Raw genomic sequence first — 22,314 nt, forward strand, 5'->3', positions numbered from 1 at the left:
TTTCGCATTAGCACGATCAAGTGTTCTGGGATTCCCATTCTTCTCAAGAGTCAGCCACAGTTTGTTATGATCCACACAGTCTAACGTCTTTGCATAGTCAATGAAACACAGATATACATTCCTCTGGTATTCCCTGCTTTCAGCTAAGATCCATCTAGCATTAGCCTGGTTCATTACTCCTCCTAATTTCTTGCCTGCTGGTACTAAGAGTGTTAATTGTGGATCCAAGTAAGATGAAGTTTTTGAAAATTTCAATCTTTTCTTCATCTATTGACCAAGTGGTAAAAAAAAAAAAAAATCTTTGTTTTCTCAACATTGAGATGCAATAAATATTGAAGGCTGTATTCTCTGATCTTCTGCAACATGTGCTTCAGATCTTCCTCAGTCTCAGCAAAAAAGGTTGGGTCATCTGCATAGTGCAGGTTATTGATGAGTCTCCCTCTGATCCTGATGCCACATTCCTCTTCATAGAGTGTAGCTTCTGGAATAATTTGCTCAGTATACAGATTAAATATGGATGGAAACAAAATACAATCCCAATGCACTTCTTTCTTAATTTTTTAGTTAATTAATTAAGAAATAAAAACATGTAGTGTTCCCTTGCTCTGTTCCCACAACAGCCTCCCGGTGTAGGTATAGGTTTTGCACGAGCACAAATAAATGTTCTGGGATTCCCATTCTTCTCAATCCTAGCCATAATTTGTTATGATTCACACAGTTAATAAAAATGCTTTTGCATTGTCAATAAAACATAAATGGTCATTCTTCAGGTATTTTTTACTTTCAGGTAGGTTCCATCTGATATCAGCAGTGAGATCCCTGGTGCCACAGCCTCTTCTAAATCCTGCTTGAACTTCTGACAGTTCACTGTCTTTGAACTGTTCCAGTCATTTTTAAATGATCTTTGGCATTATTTTGCTTGCTTGTGATATTAATGATACTGTTTGATAGTTTCCACATTCTTTTATTGGATCACCTTTCTTGGGAATGAGAAAAAATATGGGCCTCTCCCAATCCATTGGGCAGAGAGCCGTTCTCCAAAATTCCTGGCATAGACTGGTGAGTGCAGCCAGGGATGCATCTGTTAAATGAAACAATTCGTGCTGTCTTATTTTTGCCAACGCCTCTAATGCAGCTTCCACATCCTCTTTGATTATTATCGGTTCCTGCTCATATAGTACTTCCTGGAATTCTTCCGTTTCAGACAGTTCTTTTTGGTACAGTAACCTCTGTATGCTCCCTCCATCTTCTTTTGATGCTTTTTGGGTCATTCAATATATTGCCTATAGTATTTTTCAGTATTGAAACTCAAGGTTTAAATTTGTTTTTCAGTTCTCTCACCTGAAGAAATACAGAGCTAGTTCTTCCTTTTTATTCTCCAATTCTAGCTCTCTGCATATTCCATTATAATACCTTGTCTTCTTGAGCTGCCCTTTGAAATTGTCTGTTCAGCTCTTTAACTCAAAAAGTTTTCCCTTTGTTTTGGGTTCTTGATCCTCTAGTGAATTTTTTAGAATTCCTTCTGATATCCATTCTGGTTTTTTCTTTCTCCTCTGTCTTTGTAATGACCTTTTTCTTTCCTCATGAATGGTACCTTGTATATCATCCCATTAAGTCATCTAGTCTTTGATTACTGGTGTTCCATTGGCTCAAACCTGTTTTCAAGATGACCTTGAAATTCAGATGGAATAGATTCAAGATCGTATCTTCTTCTTGTGGACTTAACTTTTTTGTCCTCTATTTGAACTTTCACATAAGTAATTACTGGTCTGACCCATAGCCCACCCCAGCCTAGTTTTAACTGCCAATACTGAACTTCTCCAATGATTCCTTCCACAGATGTAGTGAATCTAATTCCTATGCAGCCCATTAGGTGAGATCCATGGGTAAAGTCACCATTTGTGTCTTTTTTTTTCTTCATTTGTATCTTTTTAAAAGGACATTTGCAATGAATAAACAAACCACTGAAAATAAAAAAAAATTGATTAATTTTATTTCCAGCATCATTTCTATCACCAAGCCCGTATTTTTCAACTACTATTCCTTCTTCACTATTTCCAACTTTTGCATCCCAATCACCAATTATCAATAATGCATCTTGATTGTGTGTTTGTTCAATTTCAGAATGCAAGATTTGGTAAAAATTTTCAATTTCTTCCTCTTTGGCTCTACATGTAGGAGTGTATATTTGAATAGTAGTCATACTGATGCGTCTTCCTTGTATGTCTGGATCATATCCCATCACTCACAACATTATATTACAGGATAGAATCTGAAATTGACTTTTGACTAAGAAAGCAGCACCATTCTTTTGTTTTTCACTCCCAGCATAGTATTTGTTTTTGTTTAGTCGTAGACAACTCATAATGACTCTATGAACGATCTGAACACTTGTATAACTTTTGTCATTTCTCCAAGTTCATAGGTTTTTTGGAGGCAAGCTATTTCAGAAGTGGATGCCGCTCTTGCTTCTAAGCTTGCTTTAATCGGGGAGCTCCAACAAACACTGTCCACCATGGGTAACCATTATTGCATTTGACACATTAGTATCACAGTGTTTAGCATCACAGCAACCACAAGTTACCTCTATACAGCAAGTGGACAGACCAGGGCTTAGACTACCTATAAGAATGTTTGACCAAAAACAATTAAAACTAGGCCTGAGGTCCGCAGATTAAAATCACCCATCTTTGGCTTGGTAGCTTCACTTTCTGTAGGCTAACTGAGCTCTCTCTATGTTGTTGTTGTTGTTGTTACTGTTAAGTGCCAGCAAGTCGTAGGTGACTCATAGCAACCCTATGAACGAAAGACCTGAACACTTGTATAACCATATGATTATCTGATTGAAAGTGGCCAAATTAGTCCATCTCATCTCAATAATACCTAGTGTACTGATGTTCATGCCTTCCATTTCATTTTCCAAAATTTCTAGTTTTCCACATTTAAGCTATATATTCCATGTCCCAATTATTAAATGATGTTTGTTGTTATTTATCCTTATTTTGACTGACTTCCAGTTTGGGCTCTATCAATACTACTATAACTATCTGCATCCTTCTACTGTTCAAAGGGTTTTTAGAGGCCTGTTCTTTAAGAAGTGGATGGTCAAACTTGCTTCCTAGTGTGTCTTAATCTGAGATCTCCACTGAAACTTGTTCACCATGGACAATGTTTATGGAAAAACTAAAACAAAATTGACAGTTTGTTATGTTTGGGGAAAAGATTGTTCTAATTGGTACAGCACTTGTCTGGGAGTTTGCTGACTGAGATAACTTGTGGGTTGCTATGCTACTGAAAGTTATGCCACTGGTGTGTCAAATGACACCAATTATAAGATATATAAAATTAAAGGCAAACTGTGAAGTACTGTGGAAAATATTTGCAACACAAATAACCAAAGCCTGTTGTTAAGTGCCATTGCATCAAGTATGACTCAGCGACCCTATGAACAATAGACCTGAACCCTGTTCTATAACTATCATTGTTTCTCTATGTTCATAGAGTTTCCAGAGGCAAGCTATTTCAGAAGTGGATGCCGCCCCTGCTTCCAAGCTTGTTTTCATCGGGGAGCTCCACCAAATACTGTCCGTGACGGTTAACCATTATGGCATTTGACACACCTACGGCATAGTGTTCAGCATCACAGCAATCCCAAGTTACTTCAGTACAGCAGTCATACAGACCACAGAATCAGTTACCCTTAGGCCCAAGGGCCCTACTGCCTTTTAAATACAGGCGCCACCCACCAGGTGCTGGTTGACTGTAAACAAAGAGACTTCCAGTCCACAGATAATTGTTAGCTGAATCTGGCATATATCCAATTAGCTGACACCCAATTGCCCAAACAAGCAAATATTCCACACCTGATTGACCCTCCTCAAGATGCGAGAAAGCAAAGCCTAGTGGTCCTAATATTAAAAAAGCTCTTATACATTAATAAAACCACCAAGGAGAAGTGAGGTTCCATCGTGGGCTTGTTGTGACAAAAAAAAGTAACAACATACAAAAAATGCTTAATAAATGACACCAGCAACATTAGGACTGCCATCACAATTATCCCTCTAACAACACTTGTTCATTGTCCAAACAGACATCAGCAATACATTCTCAGTCAACTCTTTATGCCAATTTCCATTGCATTACTTCCCCCCCCCCTAAAAAAAAATCTTTCCTAAGAGTAAATAATTCTGCATTACCTTTTCATGGTTTTCTATCAGGATCTCAATCACTATGTTCTGGAATTTGATGTCCATGATAGCTGCTACGGTTTCTTCCTGAGGTCTCAGCAGTGTGGGTCCAAACACCACTCCAAGGTTTGCCACAGTCATCAAATTCTGCTTGTGGTTATTAGCAACACTAGGAGGAAGGAAAAGAAAGGGCACCAATGAGGGAAACAGTGGAATAGTAGACAGCTGATTTCCATCTTTTCCTACTTCCAGAATCCGCATTTGGAAGGAGCCAGGATTTACCACCTGAAGATTACCTAAAGTCAACAGAATTTTCTTATCAAGATGGTCACCTACCAAAGCTTCCAAAAGATTCAGTATTTTAGGCAATTTTGTTGTTTCATCTTGTGCAATTTTTATTTTGCCAAAACCAAGTCATTTGAGCCAAAGCAACTGCCTTTCAAATTCTGTACCTTTGCAAATGTGAACCCCTATTTTCCAAGTACAACTGCCAATCTGCAATTATTATGCCAGTACGTGGTTGCAGCTTCAACCACTGTAATCATTAGTGTTTTCTCTCATGCACATATAAAAGTTCTTGACAGCTTTAGTACATCTGCAAACATAGGTACAAGATAGACTTAATTTCTCAAATGGGTAGATGTGAATATTGAAAAACAAGTCATAATTCAGCACTTTGGGCTCAAAGTCTTAAAGTCCCAATTACATTAAGTATGTGGTTCACATTAAAGGAAACATGGCATAAACAGAAATAAAAACACACCAATGTATATCCACGTAGAAGGCTGTGTTTAGATTGTCACCTACATTTAAAGTCAGGAACACCAACGTCAGCAGTAGCTGGCTCTGGGTAATTTTCTAAGTACATATGGATATTTTTGGAGAAACAACTAGTCAAAACATGTATCTGAACCATAAGCCTGGGCCACAGTGACCTAGCTCTACAAATCCATTGTTCATCTGCTAGCCCTGCATATAAACACATACAAATTATCTATGGGCAACAACCACCAAAAAAAGAGTTGTAAGTTAAGGGCATTTAGTATTGTTAGAAGAAGGAAGCTATTCATTACGAACCTGCAGCTACAGAGAAGTCAGGCAGGGAAGGGCAGTTTGCACAGACCGACGTCCCTACCATTTAGAGCTATTTATACTGGGTATTTTTTCCACATGGTTCTATAAAAGCCTGCACTGTTTCCCTGCATACCTCTATTTTGTAAGAGGAAAAGAGATTTACTGCCTTAAGTGTTGAAATACTTTACTGAAATACTACATCAATCATTTGAACAGCTCGCACTCTCACTCATAGCCATCAAGTTGGAACTGATTCATGGCTGTCCCTTCAGCGTATTCTCAGAGGTTGTAAATTACACAGGAGAAGACTTCCCATCTTTCTCCCAGAGAGTAACTGGTAGAATCAAACAGTCTGCCTTTGAGTTGGCAGCACAACATCTTACCCACTAGGTTACTAGAGCTCCCTAGATTTCTATGATTTTCTGAGCTAAATTTCTTTAAAAACTTCCTCTTCTGAAAGGAGATGAGGTATAGTTAGATTTCTGAAATTTTCACAGTAGCATAGATAAGTAGAGAAGAGAATACGTTTGTGACTAATAAAAAACAAGGGAGCGCTGGTGGCTCAGTGGTAAGGAGTTGTGCTGCCAACCCTGAAGCACGAGTTTGAATTTACCAGCTGCTCTGCTAGAGAAAGATGGGCAATCTCCTCCCATGTGATTTACAGCCACTGAAACAGCTTCTCGAGGGTCAGCGATGATTAGGATCCTATCTGATGGTACACAACACCATTAATCAACACACACTAATCAACAAGGAACTCTGGTGGTCTAAGGAAGGAGCTGCACTAACTGACCCAAAGGCACATGCTTGGAATCCACCAGCTGTGCTGTGGAGAAAGACTGGGAGTCCCTTCACATGCTATTTACTGCCTCTGAAAACCCACCGGAGGGTCAGTTATGAGGCACATAACAACAACTAAAAAAACACCTGCCGTAAAGAAAGTTACCATCAATCTCCTGGCCTGTCTCTGGGCACATAAGATTATTTTAAACAATACTTTTGTAGTTCTACCTCAATCTCCTCATTTAATTTAGGGTTCCCCCCCCCCCCATTCTACATGGGATTACATCACATTTCCAGCCTGAAAATGCTAATGCAGATGGTCATGTTCTACCAGCCTAGGGACAAAGTCTCCATCAATCATCAAGTTTGTATATTTACAAGCTGCTTTTAACATCACTACTGTCAGCTCCAGTGTATGGACAGTGAATTCCATGCCTTTCGAATTCCCCTCCCACATGGGCTAAGTCAGTATATTTAGTCTTTTTTGTTAAAAAAGTCCTCTGTGCAAATCAATCATCAAGCTATTCATGTATAAACCATAGTGAACCAAATCCACGGCCATCAAGTCACTTCAAAGTCACAGCAATCCTATATCGTTGTTGTTAGGCATCATCAGGTTGAGTACAATCCATAGAGATGCAATGAACAAGAGATCTGAACCCTGTCCTATCCTCTGCCATCCTCACGCCTCCTAACACACTAGAGCCCATTGTGGCAGTCACCGAGTTGATCTACCTGGTCGAGGGTCTTCCTCTCCTTTGCTGATTCTCCATCTTTCTGAGCATCATGTCCCTCTTCTGTCCCCTGCTATCTCTGGGTTTCTGGGCAAGTGACTCAGTATTTCTAGACTTTGGATTTCTTGCATATAATAAAACAAGACTGGGGGCATAATCTACCTACTTTGTTAGGCTGCTGTGTGACTTTAACATGTCAATGTACATGGAGTGTAGCAATTATCATGCTAACATTTCACTACTTTTTTCCACTTTTTTCACCCTCTGTCTAACATATTCTTACTCCTCTTTCTTCGCTTGGCGAACAGATTATCTGAAAAGCTAAGTTCAAATGATCTCCAGTTTTCAGCCATTTCTTGTCTTTTCCTCATCCCCCACTGCTCACGGAGGCCAGGTATCCTGCTCTCACACATATTACAGTGTGATTTTTGTCTTTCCCACTCCCTAAGGACGGGGTTTGTGTTATTTCTCTTGGTACCAACAGTGCTGAGCATCGTGCTGGGGCCAGAGGCAGCACGTTAAAGATTCCTTCCCGTGCTAAAAGATGACAGGATTATCTATGCAGACATAAAACAATTCTCAGCTCAGTTACTTCCTCATAAAACCTCAAATCATTATTGATGATTTTGGGGGGATTGTGTCTCACCTATTTCAACCTCCCCTTTTAATATCCACAGCTGTGTTCTCAACTCTTAGATTTAATTAATGAGCAGTAATTACTCTGATTTGGAGGCCCCAGTGCCTGAAAGGCATTTGGAAGAAAGGTATAGCAATTCTAGATAAGCAACTCTGAATATAAATAGGCTTGAGACGACCTCACATAATTCATTTCCCCTTTAATGATCTGCTTTATTTTGGAACCCCACACACATCCATAGCTCTAACTCTTATGAAACTTCGAGGGGTGGGGGAACTGCTCCCTTCATTACTAACTACCATTATCTTTTGGCACACTAAAGTAATAAATTGACCTGTCACTTGATTATTACTGCTCACAACTTGGTATGGCTTTGTTCATTACTTCAGCATGAATTATTAATGGTGTGAGATCTCTGTGTATCCCAGAGAGGGAGGCCTAGACCTCAGCCTTTGCTGGCACAGCCATCCATTACAGGCTGACAAATTTACAGGTATGTGGGAGGCGGGCTGGCAAAGCACGGGGCGAAGCTGGTGCAGCCGGGAGCCACAGCACTCATTCATTAGCAAGGTCTATAAAACCCCAAGCACCAGCTTTCTGTTGTGGTTAAGTGAGCTGCTCGAGATCTTCCTCATACAATCCAGACCATCATGTTGAGTCTTGACTTAAAATCCACACACAGGTTTTCTGTGCACAGTGCACCTCACTGAAGAAGACTTGACACACACCTTTTAGATCCCTGTGTCAATATGGACTGTCCTGCAGTGCCTTCAGAGAAAAATGACAATTCTACAGGCTCACAGAGGGAGCTCTGGTGGCCTACTGGCAAGAAGTTGTGCTGCAATCCTAAAGGCACATGGTTTGAGGCCACCAGCTGCTCTGTGGGAGAAAGATGGGCAGATTCCTCCTGTGTGATTAATTGCCTCTGAAAAACCCACTGGATGATCAGCTCCTGCTCAGTTCCAACTTGACAGTGCACAACAACAATAACAACAACAACAGGCTCACAGACTTGCAGAGAAACTCGTCCATATAGATGTTAACCTGGGCGCTGATCCTTGCTGCCCCTCAACATTTAGTTTGGTCAGAGGCCTCTCCCTAGGAGTATGCCTTCAGGGCAGCTGCCAGCAGCTCTGCCATTTACGTGCCCTCTAGTTCATTCATGAATTGCAATCAATGAAGAGAAGAACGTGTAAAAATGAGGACACCCACAGAGAGGGGCCTCTTGCCTCCTGTTTTAAGAAAACAAATGCTGGATTGGTCTGGTACCCTTGAGAGGCAGAGGGGGTGAGTAGCTTCCAGATAAGGATGGTGTGGGTTGCAGTAGTAGGAATATTAAGAAGGGAACAACAATCCACTACAACACAATTTTATAATTAATTAATGTGCCATGATTTACCACGTGAGAAACACTCTTCTAGGATAATGTCGCTATTTAGGGACAAAACAAAAATAAGGTCTAAGGGAAGGGAGTACAGCACACTGGTTGGAGTCAGACCAATCTTAGCAGCTGGGTTACAGCAGACAAGTCATGTGGCCTCTGTGAACCTGTTTGCTCCTCTGTAAAGTAGTAGCAAAAATACCTCCCTCATAAATTTGTAATGCTATTAAGTAAGATCATATAAGGAAATTCCTCAGTATAAGATAATGGCTTAATAAATGACAGTGCCTACTGTAATAGGGAGCTCTGGTGGGTTAGTGGGTAAGGAGTTGTGCTGCCAACACAAAGGCACGTGGTTCAAATCTCCCAGCTGCTCCATGGGAGAAATATGGACAAGCTCCTGCTGCAAGATTACAACCTTTGAAAATCCACTGGAAGGTCAGGTGTGAGTCGGTTTCAACTTGATGGTACAGAACAATAACCCTGTTACAAGCCCTGGATATTCAATGATTACATGCTCAGTTGCTAAACATGGCTGTTGGCAGTTAAATTTCACCCACTGGATCTGTGGCAGAAAGATCTGGAAATCTCCTTCAGGAAAGATTACAGCTCAGATGACCCTGTGGGACAGGTCTACTCTGTTGTACACGAGTTATCAAGAGTTGGAGACTACTTAACAACATCCACAATTATTGTTATTGGTGGTATTAAGTCGGAACTGACTCACAGCTGACCCTCCAGCGAGTTTTCAAAGGCAGTAAATCACATGAGAGTGGTAACTGTAGTAGAAGCAGCAAAGGTCAATTTAAAGCCACACTGCTAGTTAGGAGTTTCATTCATTCTCTCCAGGACTCTAGAGTGGCCTGCTCCTGTCTGGGGTCTGAAGCCCTACTTCCTCTATCTGTATTTTAAGACTTCCATTATCCAACTTATCTGCACGACTTTTTCTTTCTATAAATTACACAGTAATGAAAATATAAAACATTATCCCATCCCCCCTTCGCCCCCCCCCCCCCGCTCTTCCTACCCCTATAAGTTCCTCTGGAACAACAGTCTGAGAGACTCGCACCCAAAGCAAACCTACTGCAAGGCACCAACTCCCATGTGCCTTGCCCTGCTAACAAGTCCCTCTTTGACCATGGGAAGTCTGCTGACCTCCAGAGCTTAACCCTGGGGCAGTCCCTGGCCACTGGAGTCCACACAGCGCTCTCTGAGCTGTCTACCCCACAGGACACCGCCTCACGACTGTTCCCCCGTTTTTCAAGTTCTCCAGGCTGTGGCCCATGACCTTGAAGTGTGTCCTCTGTGGTCCACAGGGAGGGGCTAAGGAGGTTTGAAGTTACCCATTCCGAAAGTAGTTGAGTGGGTGGGCAAGTTGGACTGCAGTAAACATCATCCTTCTGTGGACCACCTTCTCAGGGACCAGAGCTGCTCTGGGTACCTGGACTAATAGGGATTAGCTGGAAACAAAGCTGCTGGAACAGTGTTGGGGGTGTGTGTGTATGTGCATGTGCGTGTGTGTACGTGCCTGCATTTAACTAGATTAGTTCAGTTTCCAGGATTGTTAATCTGGTTCCCTCTAACAACTCCAGATTTATACTTCGTTTAGAATGAGGGTTAGGGAGTAGGTCCTTTCTCCCCATGGGCTGAATGTTTTCTAGTAAGTTAAGCTGTGTATGTCCTGGACACTACCACTGTCCTGGATGTAGTGAAAAGGGGCCAGTCTGGAGGGTGGTGGGACAGAGGCCTCTGCCCAGGAAATACACCATAAATATTGCTTTTCTGGACTGCTCCAATGGCTGGCATCAGCACGAGAGTTTAAAATAAATTGTTCTGTGTACTGACTGGGGTCACAAGCACTGACCAAATTTAACACCTTTCTGGTAATGGTTATCTAGAGAGAAACCAGACCTTGGAGCTTTGAGTAATTGGGTGATAATGGGCACTTTTACACAGTGTCGCTTAATCTTTGCAAACCTTTTGAGGCAGATGGGGTTGACTGTGGCTAACACTCTACAGATGAGGAAATGGAAGCACCAAGAAGTAGAGCCAGGTGCATGAAGTCACAGGGAGACAGGAGGTCAGAGCCCTGAGTGGAGCCAAGGCCAAGGCTGCCTGCCACGCTCAGGCTCATTGCGGCCCTGCCTGCCCGACGCAGGCTGGGCTGGCTGATGGAGACACTCCTCAGAAAACCTAACCAGAGACGAATATGTGGAGCAGTTACGTGTTTGAGGTTGTGGAGGAAAAAGTAGTGGTTACAATTTTGCTCCTTCATTCACTATCCAAACTCTGAAAGGGGTAAGAAAAAAAGATGGGGCAGGGAGAGGGGAAAAAGTAAGTACAAACAGAAAGAAAAAAAAGCAAAGGCATTTAAGCTTATGAGAGTCATACTGGACTACTAATTCTTTCCTGCAGTGAAAAATGGCTGCATGCTTTACAGGATTATGAAGATGATGAAACATCCTTCAAATACAATGTGTTCCATTTATAGCTGGCTGGCACGATCTAAGAACTGCTTCCTACTAATGAAAGAGTGAACACTATCAGATCGAAAAGGATAAGTAAATGAAAAGGAAAAATAAAAGAGAGGAAAGGGAGATGCCAAAATGTTTTCCATTGCCCCCCAAAAAAGATCATTAAGTCCTGCCATGCATCCATCTATTCTACTTCACGTATGCACACATCTCAAAGTCCTGTGAGTACCTAGCAGTGTCTTCTCTCCATGGAAAGATCTATTAACTATATGTCAGATAAGTATACATACTGTGGAGATACTACTTATTGCTAGGCAGTAAAACTGCCAACTTTAACCCCCACATGCTGAGACCCCTGGGCTGTGGGAAATTCTTAAAAAGGGGGGAGGATTCTAGGGAATGCAGAAAAGACTAAGTGCCTCTTCACATGTAGCTCAAAGTCTGTGGTGCAGTCCGGGCCCCATAGGATGCTCATTGGCAGGGACCTTTCAGATGTAGATCCCCAAGACATTTCCCCCAGGCGCCTCTGGGTAAAGCTGAAGGTATTGAGTGTAATCCAACACTGCCTGTATAAAACCCACCAGGCTGAAAACCCTTAGTTACAAATCCTTGTCTACAAGGTCTTGTGTGAGCCAGGTGCCTCTCCAGGCTCTTTCCCATCATGCTCCCTGTCAATCCTTAATTTCTGGATAAAATATCTCTGATGGTGCCTCTCTAAGGCCTACCCTCCTCGACCCAAAGGAGGTCTGCAGCTCCACTTTATTTGGATCACTCTTATTTATCCTTTTCACTTCCTCACAGAGGTCCTTCTGGATGCCTTCGCCAGCTCAGATCCCTTGAAATCATTCTAGTTGCTCAATTCGCCTTCAGTGAATTCACTGAATTGTGAGTATGTCATCAATAATACAATTGCCTGCTTGTCTCTGAGTAGTAGTATGACTGTTACCAGCACTGACAATTGTCTCCTTGGCTCGCTGGAAACTTCAAGAGGGCAGGGATGGAGTTGGCCTCTCCACTGCCACATCCCAGCACAGAGTTGGCCCAGAACAGCTGCTGAGTTGAAATCAACGCCAGCACATGCCTATGCTTGTGGAAGGCATCTTCTTCTAAGGTCATTGAGATGCAGCTGCAGACGTCTAGTGTGGTCTACTGATATGTGGGTCCATGCTGAGCTGAGGGCAGTAGCCGAGGGTACTGACTGGAGCAGCTCACACTAATACCGAGGACATATGAGAAACCCAGGTGTCTGTCCTTCCACACTGAGAATCTGGAAGGCAGGAGGCCATAAAATATACACAGGGTATAATTATTATTATTATTATAAGCATTACCTAATACACGTTATATAACATAGCATAAACTCACATTATTACACCAATCTCTTTCTAATACCCTTATAAAATCTTCTAGGATAGCTCCTTCTTTGTCTTTCTTTCCTCAACCCTTTCTGAAATCCTTTTATTCCCTGTTCACCTTTGATTAGTCTAATGATTGTTATCAATACTGACAACTGACATTAACCACACAGTTCCTGGGAGCCAGGCGTAAGCAGGACGTCGATTATCTCACTTGATCTTTACAATAACCCTGTAAAGAATAACCCTGTGGGGTAAGTTCTTTACCATCCACATACAGGAGCTGAGGCTTAGGGAAACTGAGACATGCATGCAGGGTCTCATATCCAATGTGTGATATGGCTGCGAGATCAGAGCCAGCGAGTCTAGAGCCCAATTCCAAAGCTGCTGCTCTTAAACACTGTGCATCATGACAGAGAGAGAGGTGGGAGACCAAGGGAGAAGTCAGATTCAGCGTACAGTCTGTCATTTTATCTCACACTGTCTCTTCTACACAGCTTAACTTTAAAGAGGTTCCGGGTAAGACGAGAAATGGATTATTTTTGAAAGCATACTTTGTGTGTGTGTGTGTGTGTGTGTGTGTTTTAATTTAGAAATTTATTCTGTTTAATCTACAAGCTCTAGATAGCTTTAGTTAAAAAAACAAAACAAAACAAAACTTGAGAAACAAACAGTGAAAACAAGACACTGTATTTCAGAGTCTGGGCCCTTCTAGCCTTTCAAATACAAGAGCTTTAAAAACGGTATATGCCAATTGGAAGAACAAGACAAAAATTATGAAATGAGCCACAACACTGCAAAAATCAACACTTTATATAACTTAAAGGATCCTTCCTGAGTCTAGTTAACTGCCTTTATAAAAGAAAAGGAAGGGGGGGAAATAAAATTCCAGTGTTCCAGATCAACTTGTTACACTTCCATATAAACCCACAGTCTCCCGGCAAACAGCACATGAAAGCATACTTTGAAAGGGAACAAGGATGTTAGGTTCAACTCGAGTATCCCACCAAGAGGATAAAACCCTACACTTTTCTTTTGGTGAAAAAAAACTTATTTGGGCCAGATGCCTTTGAGCTGTGGTGCTGGAGAAGAGTATTGAGAGTACCATAGACTGCTAGGAAAACAAACAGATTCATCCTGGAAAGGGTTAAAACAGGTGGCTCCTTGGAGGCAAGGATTCTGAGGCTCCGTCTAACATACTTTGGACATGTTGTGAGGAGAGACCGGTCCTTGGAGAAGGACATCATGCTTGGGAGGGTGGAGGGACAGCGCAGGAGAGGAAGGCCCTCTATGAGGTGGATTGATTCAGTGACTGGGATAATTGGGATGGGAGTGTCAGAGACAGTGCGATTGGCACAGGACAGAGCTGAGTTTAGGGCTGTTGTACATGGGGTCGCTATGAATCGCAAGAGACTCAACGGCACATAACGACAACCTTTAAAACAATCTAGGTTTCATTATTCAGAATTACGCTTTTGTTGCTAAATGGTTTTCTTTCCTAACCTAGTTGTCACAGTCTTTCAGAGAACAAAGATAGGTCAGCCGGAATTTTATTTGCTTGATACAGTCTCAGGGGCACTCTGGTGGTTTGTCCACATACAGCTAGCTGAGCTGATCTACCAGCAGCCCCACAGAAGACAGGCAGTCACCTCCTGTGCAATTTACACCCTCGGAAACCCAACAGAGGGTCAGTATGAGGCAATTCTAACTCAGTGTGAGTGTGAGTATGTGTGTGTGTGTATATATGAGAGAGAAAAGAAACACACACACACACACACACACACACACACACACATGCAGAGAGATATACATGCATACAAGGAGACACACACAGAGAGAGATCCACAGGAGAAAGATGAAGCTGTTTGGACACCATAAAGATTTGCTGCTTCAGAAGCCCTATAAGGCAGTTCTACTCTGCCCTATAGGGTCACTCTGAACAGGGGCTGACTCAATGCCAGCAGGTTTATACTATCTCAGAAGTCCCAGGGTGATAGAATTAAATACACTTGCTGTTAGCCAAAAGGCTGGAGATTTATCTATATCAAGGCTTGGCAATTTCTTAGAAAAATACCCAAGTGACAAAAAAGCCACTGGGCCACTGAAAACCCTACACAGCACAGCCTGCTCTGACACATTTTCGGGCACAACAGGTCAGAACTGGCTTGATGGTAGCTGATATACCGTGTCAACCCTCTGGAATCCCAACAGTCTAACACTCTGGTGGCCTAGTGGGTAAGGAATTGTGCTGTCAACCCAAAGGCAGGTGGTTTAAATCTGCCAACTGCTCTACAGGAAAATGATGGGCGATTGCCTTTCTTGGAATTTACAACTTCTGAAAAACCCACTGGAGGATCAGCTATGATCCAACTGGACGACACTGAGAGAGAGAGTACCCACGTTGAGACATATTTCTTTAGAGCACATATAAGAAAGGCCTTAGCATTTCTAAGTCACAAAGGAGTTAATTAATCAGATTTTACCTCTCTAGCCCTGGACTTCTTTAGGCTCCACTTTGACGCCCTGAGGCCCCAGATGGGGAAGACTAGAATTCATATACAAAAGGGCCTGCAGAAAAACTGGCCCAAGAAGTACTGCTTCCTGGAAAATTACTTAACTATCTCAAATTATATAACAATCTATTTCTAATGTCCAATGTAATTAACATTTGCACAGCATTTTATAGTGTATAAAGTACTTTCACACTCATTATCACAGATTTATTGATTTCAGAGTTTTATGTTCTCAAACCTCGAGAGAGATGGCAGAAGACAGAGGAGGTACAACAAAAGCAGCCTGCGCAAATGCCAACTGATGTCACCAAGGGCTCCCAAGGAGTGCAGACACTCCCTCCAGTGACTCAGCCTCTCCTCTTTAAGTCAGCTCGGTCCAAAAAGGGCAGGAGAGGGAAACCCTGCTGTAGGACTTTACACCCCAAAGAAGTACAAAGTGGCCGGCAAAAATGCCAAGAGTACATCACCTATCGTTAAATCAACAAATATTTCTGAATGCCTCTCAGGCGCCAGGAACTGCTGCAAGTTCTGGGAATACAGAAGGGAAGGAAACAGTCCCCCAAATTCCTTGCGTTAGAGAAGCTTATGTTCTGTGAGGATGGGTCAAACACCAAGCAAAGAAAATACATGGTTTCCAGGGTGAAGCACAAAAGTAAGAAAGTGGCTAGAGTGATGTGGGTATTTGCCATTTAAATTGCCGTTTCACAGAGGAGAGGGCATTTATTGACCACCGGGCAGTAACACAGCATCAAGCCATGTGGGGAGCTGGGGAAGAGAGTTATAGGCAGAGGAAACAGCAGGTGCTGAAGCCACAAGAGAGGAACACACCTAACCAGAGGAAAAGCAGTGTACCTGGAGCAGAGCGGGGAGAGAGAGTATTAGGAGAAGTCAGAGAGGTAATGGAGTTGGGGGAGGTACAAATCCTGCAGGGCTTTGCAGGCTACTGTAAGAGTTTTGTTTTCCACTGAGCAAGATGAAAAGCAATTAGGAGATTTTGATCAGGAGAGTAACATAATATCAGTCACTGCTCCCTGCAGATTCAGGAAGGTCTCGACTATTAAGACTTCAGTGCTCAAATTCCAATTGGGTAAATGGGTCTCTTAACTTTCAAAGCCAGATAGAAGAACATCACAAATCAGCACTGAGACCTGGTTGAGGGGAGGGGATTTAAGACAAATAAGGAGAACGCAGCTCACACTGTTGGTATTAATTCGAGTAACTGCAATGTGTCAGGCTGTGTGTCTATGTCTGTGCTAGCTCTTAGGCTGGCACTCTCTACTGCAAAGAAGGAAGTGAGGGCAGAGCGCTGGGCTGCACTCTCACTGGTGATTTCCAGTAATAGAGTCCAGTGCTGATCATCTGCTATCCAGCTCATAATTACTCATCAACAGAACTGATATTAAGCATGCAGATGGCCTGCTGAAGTTAATGATCCTAATAATCTTTAATTAATTGAAGTAAACAGCAGTCTTCTGAACAATAGTAGTATTACTAGTCCTATTGTACAGATGAATGAATAGGGACAAAAGGTTAAGAGAGTGGCCCTCAGGCACATGGCCCCACTGCTCCTCTGAAGATGATGGCAAAGCTTTCTATGGGGTGAATCGATATTCCACTTGGATAATGTGTTTCCTTTCATGGAGGTTTTTTTGTTGTTGTTCCTTTTTTTTTTTTAAATGGGGAAAGTAACTCTTCTGACTGGCATAACTTTGAAAAGAAGTGCACTTTTCACCCGAAAAAGGAAATGAACAGAAAAAATCACAATCGTAGTCATGAGTCTTGAAATAAATGGCAAGGCTTAAGCTGAAAAGTTGGGCTTAGTTCAACAGCCAATCTACCAAAACGACTAGAATCCATGGCCTACACGGCTCCTTGCTGCATATCTAGACTACATGGGGACTTTCTATTAAGAGAGAGGAAAAATAAATTATTTCAAAGTATCCTGAAAAAGTCTTGGTTCTCGTGTGCAAGAACTGAGATCCCGTGGAAAAGATCTTGAGGCCAATTAGTATTGACAGTGAAAAATGAAAAACAGGCTAGTTCTTTAACATCCATGAAGAATTATTTGAGAAGTACATCAACATTCCAGATGTTTACACATGCTTTTCAGTGATGTCTGATGTTAAAGAAATAGAATTTATTTAAAAAGACAACACAATCTTCAGTATGCATAAAAGTTGTTGTTGTTATGTGCCATCTCGAGTAGTCTGCAACTCATAGTGACCCTACGAACAAGAGCCCTAAACCCTGCTCTATCCTGTGCCAAACTCATTGTCTTTGACACACCTACCTCCATTACCCCAGTAACTGAATCAATTCATCTCATCAAGGGTCTTCCTCATTTGCGCTGTCCCTCCACCTTCCCAAGTATGGTGTTCCTCTCCAAGGACTGGTCTTTCCTTGCAACATGCCCAAAGAATATCAGACGAAGCTTCAGAATCCTCATTATCAAGGAGCACCATGGTCTCACCCTCTCTGGGATGAACTTATTTATTCTCTGAGCAGTCCATGATATATTCAATACTCTTCTCCAGCACCAAACAGCTCAAAGGCATCAATTGTCTTTCAGTCATTCCTAATCATTGCCCGGCTTTCTGATGCATAGCAAGTAATTGCAAAGACAAAGTCAAAATCAGGTGCACCTTAGTCTCCAGACTGACATTATTGCTCTTCATTACTTTGGAGAGGTCTCTGACAGAGGACTTTCCCAATGCAATATGACTTTTAATTTCCTGACTACTGGTATCAAGAGTGTTGATTGTGGAGCCCAGCAAACCAAAGCTGTTAACAATCTCAGTCTCTTCACTATGTATTGTGATCCTGCCAGTTGGCCCAGTGGTGAGAATCTGTTTTCTTGATGTTGAGCCTCAATCCATATTGAAGGCTGCAGTCCTTGACCTTCTGCAGCAAGTGCTTCAGGTCCCCCTCAGTCTCAGCAAGCAGGGTTGTGTCATCTGCATAATGCAGATTGTTGATGATTCTTCCTCCAATCCTGATGCCACATTTCTCCTCATAGAGCCCAGCCTCCCAGATAATCTGTTCTTCATATAGATTGAAAAGGTATGGAGATAGGACTCATCTCTGGCATACACCCTTCTCAATTTTGAACCATGCAGTGTTTCCTTGCTCTGTTCTGCTGACTGCCTCTTGGTCCAAGTACAGGTTTCACATAAGCACAATCAAGTGTTCTGGGATTCCCAATCTTCTCAGAGTCAGCCATAGTTTGTTGTGATCCAAACAGTCAAATGCCTTTGCATAGCCAATAAAACATAGATAGACATTCCTCTGATACTCCCTGCTTTCAGCTAAGATCTATCTAACATTAGCTGTAATATCCCTAGTACCACGACCCTTTCTAAAGCCAGCTGGCACTTCTGGTAATTCTTTGTGGATGTGCTGTTCCAGTCGTTTTTGGATAATCTTCAGCATAATTTGTTTGAATTTGTATTCAAATTTTGTAAATAAACTAGTAGAAAATGAAACTTCTTAAAAATTTTAAAAATGAATAAAATATATCCATGGGGGGTAAAAAAAATCCAGGGGGTGGGGAAAAGAACTCCACTTTAGCACTTATTATTCCTGAAGCTCGGTGCCAAACCTAGCATTTTTGTGCACTAAATTGTTACCCGCAAAAATGTCAAGGTGAGTTTAAATGAGACAAGAGCTCAATTTATTTATCTGTGTTGTTGTTAGTTGCTGCACAGTAAAGCAGGAGTGACAGAGACCAGATGAACAAGAGAGCTGAACCCTGTCCTAGCATAGGCCATCCTCACCATTTCTCACACACTCGAACCCACTGACGCACTCACTTGGGCCATTTGTGCCGATACAAACTTGAACATCTTACTTAGACTGTGGGGACGCACATAAAGCCTTCTGTGGTATTTACTGCCTTAATCACAAAAATAGAACACCTGCTGATGCAAGGCAAAATCCAATTTATCTTTCTCTCAGGCAGAAGAGAATGGAACACTCACTGAATTCTGCTACCTTGGAAGCAAATTATACAACAAAGTACAGTGTCAACAAACAGAAACTAAGATCCAACATGAGAAAACCAACAGACTGTCAGAGAACAGCAGATCTGTCTGGTAATAAAAACAGCAAATTATTTGGAAAGTGAGGCTGAGAGCTGGGCCCTTGGTTCACCTAGCATTCAAGCTCTCAGCAAGTGCTCCTTGCAAACCAGATACATTTCAAAGGGGACGTCAAAGTGCTAATGACAGAATTCTGAAATGCTTTCAATTGTACAGACACCAAAGTCTGACATTTTAGCTGCTGTCTGCTGTCATTCTGCTTTGCTGGGATCATCAGACAAAGAGGGTGAGGAATGCCAACCCGGCAGCACTGGAGATGAGGAAGAGGAATACAGTGTAGGCCAAAGGAGCACTTCAAGGACATGGAGGTGCACAACTCTCAGTCAAAAAGTCATCAAAACTGACTTTTGCAGATCAGTGTGACAGTGTATAAACCCACAGAGATGAAACATGGTGATGAACATCAGATCCTCAAGCAAACCCAGACTTAAGACTGTAATCTAGACTCCTCTGCACAGCTTCTTTGAGCCCCTGCCTACTTCTCCTGCCTCTCATCCTGTCACTCTCCCCTTATTCAGAGTGCTCCAACTGCCCTGGCCTTGGCCTTATGTTTATCTCTAACTACACTAAGTATGTACATGTTTAGGGACTTTACTTAACATCAGATGTGCACCTACTGAAAACACGCAGCTTTCCAGAGACTAGAATGCAATAGCAAAGCAGATGGAAAGGACATTCCATTCCCACTAAGGAGACAGATTGGTGGTGGTGGTGTTAGGTGCCATCAAGTTGGGCACAACTCATAGCAACCCCAAGAATAAAAAATCTTAACCCGGTACTATCCTGTGCCATCCTCACACTTCCTGATACACAAGAGCCCTATTGCAACAGTCACCATGTCAATCCACCTGCTTAAGGGTCTTTCTTTCCTTCACTGACTCTTCACCCTTCCCAGCATCATGCCCTTCTCCAAGGAACAGCACCTTCTAGCAACATGTCCAAAGTATATGAAGTGATGCCTCATCATTCTTGCCTCCAAAGGGCACTCCAGCTGCACCTTCTCCAAGACATATCTGTTCATTCTCTTGGCCATTTGATGGGATGGTCAGTACTCTTCCCCAACACCACAGCTCAGAGCTGTCAATTCTTTTTCTGTCATCCGTATTCATTGCCCATCTCTCTGATGCAAAGATAGAAATCGGAAAGACTATGGCTTGAATCAGATGCACCTTAGTCCTCAAACTGACATCACTACTCCTCAATAATTTGGAAAGGTCCCCAACTGCAGATTTTCCCAGTAAAATGCATCTCCTTATCTCCTGACTGGTCGTACCAAGGGTGTTAATTGTGAATCTAAGCAAAATGAAGCTGTTAACAGTTTCAGTCTCCTCTCCATCCATCATGATGCTGCTTATTGGTCCAGTGGTAAGAATCCTGACATTGATATACTCAAATAAATTTGTGTAAATGTTGGATTGAGGATGGGCCATGAAGAAACAAAACAGAAGTGTGTGGCAGCAAAGTGGTAAGGAAGACCAAGTTAAGGAGGCTGAAGCAACAGCCCTCTCTAAGTCCTCTTTAAGGAGGCCATGTGAGTTGAGTTCATTTATGAGAAGATAAAGCCTAGCAGTCTTAAAGTCAAGGTGGTTGTTGTTGATTGTCATCAAGTCGAGCATGACTCACAGTGACCCTATAAACAAAAGACTTAAATCCTTTCGATAACTATCATTTTTCAAAATTTATAGTTTCCAGAGGCATGTTGTTTAGGAAGTGGGTATTAAGACAAGGTGGGAACTAAAAATCACACACTGAACACACAGGCAATAAAAAGTTGATTTCTTCAGCTGTAAATGTCAGTGTTGACTGTCTGGAACCTTTTAACAATGAAACTCAACAAATTATATTGCAGAGGAGTTCCCGTCCTTTACCATATGAACTCTGTAATCTGTGTCAACAGCTGTTTAGACAATTGGGAACAATGGAATCCTTGCCACTCTTGTGGCTTCCCACACAACAATGAGAACACGCTGCGGCTACTCCTCCCACTTCTCTGGGCTGAAGCCATCTAGGAAGTGACTCCTCCCAAAAGAGTGTCATTGATAGATATAAACAGAAGGCCACTGTCCAGAAATTTTTATAGAAAGGAGAGAACCAAATCATGATGTTGAGGGTGTACCAGCATAACCAGGCATGCACCAGCACTTGGGTAGGTTATTCAAGAAGTTAAGAATCTATTTTGAAGTGATGTGGGGAAAAAACCACACCAAAAACCAACAACAAACCCAAACCAATCCAAAACACTGTAAAAGATTCCTTGTGTTTGGAAAACTTGAATTTGAGTAAAGAAACAAGGTTCAGGGAGTAGTGCTACTCCTTAAGAGGTAGGGACGCAAACATTTACAAAAATAAAGGAGCAGAACATCACTCGTATGTGTCCTCATTGAAACAGTCTTCTCCTTGAATTGGGATTTCAAGATAAAAATTGTTACTTTCTAAAAATAGCAAGTTCCCTAAGATATAACTTTATCCAGTGTTAGACACATCGGTTCTACTATGTACTTCAGGGTCCCACAAACCCACAGTGCAACCAGAAGCTCCACAGAGGATGTCTGGAAAGACTGTACATCAATGAAAGGCGATAACATGTGCCTTTGTGCACACTTGAACATAAACACAAACACCCTCCTGGACCCAGGTCCCCTTATAAACACCTAAGCAAACCAAACTGTGCTGCTGAATAAATTCCAACTCATAGCAACCTTGCAGGACAGAGGAGGTGCACCCCTAAAGCTGCAGTCTTAACGGAAGCTGACTGCTACATCTTTCTTCAAGGAGACGTTGGTAGGTTTGAACTAGTGACTTCTTGGTCAGCAACAAAGTACTTAACCAACCACTGGCTCCTTTATAGAGCTGTGCAAACACAGACATACAGAAGTAAACCTGTGAAAGGAAATACTTTTATCTTCTTTAGATAGATAAGTTTAATATTAGATGGTCGATTTACTCTTTAAAGTCAGGGCTATTCGGAGCTCTAGTGGCATAGTCTGTAGGGAGCTGAGGGGTTAATTCAAAGGCAGCACCTCTCTGGTGATTTGAATCCACCAGCAACTCTGCAGGAGAAAGATGGACAATTCCCTCC

General features: G+C 42.2%; 1 protein-coding gene across 2 annotated transcripts in view; it reads right to left on the reverse strand.

The window, feature by feature from the left end:
- Nucleotides 1–22,314, reverse strand: part of ARHGAP26 (Rho GTPase activating protein 26) — a 636,281-nt gene that overhangs the window by 152,858 nt on the left and 461,109 nt on the right. For both annotated transcript variants that reach the window (XM_006891116.1, XM_006891115.1), the window contains exon 18: nucleotides 4,197–4,356. In XM_006891116.1, coding sequence (XP_006891178.1) covers nucleotides 4,197–4,356 — 160 coding nt within the window. The remainder of the gene's footprint in view (nucleotides 1–4,196; nucleotides 4,357–22,314) is intronic.

This window comes from Elephantulus edwardii, unplaced genomic scaffold (assembly GCF_000299155.1).
Source record: "Elephantulus edwardii isolate Elephantulus edwardi_28Jun2011 unplaced genomic scaffold, EleEdw1.0 scaffold00095, whole genome shotgun sequence".
Classification (NCBI taxonomy): Eukaryota; Metazoa; Chordata; class Mammalia; order Macroscelidea; family Macroscelididae; genus Elephantulus; species Elephantulus edwardii.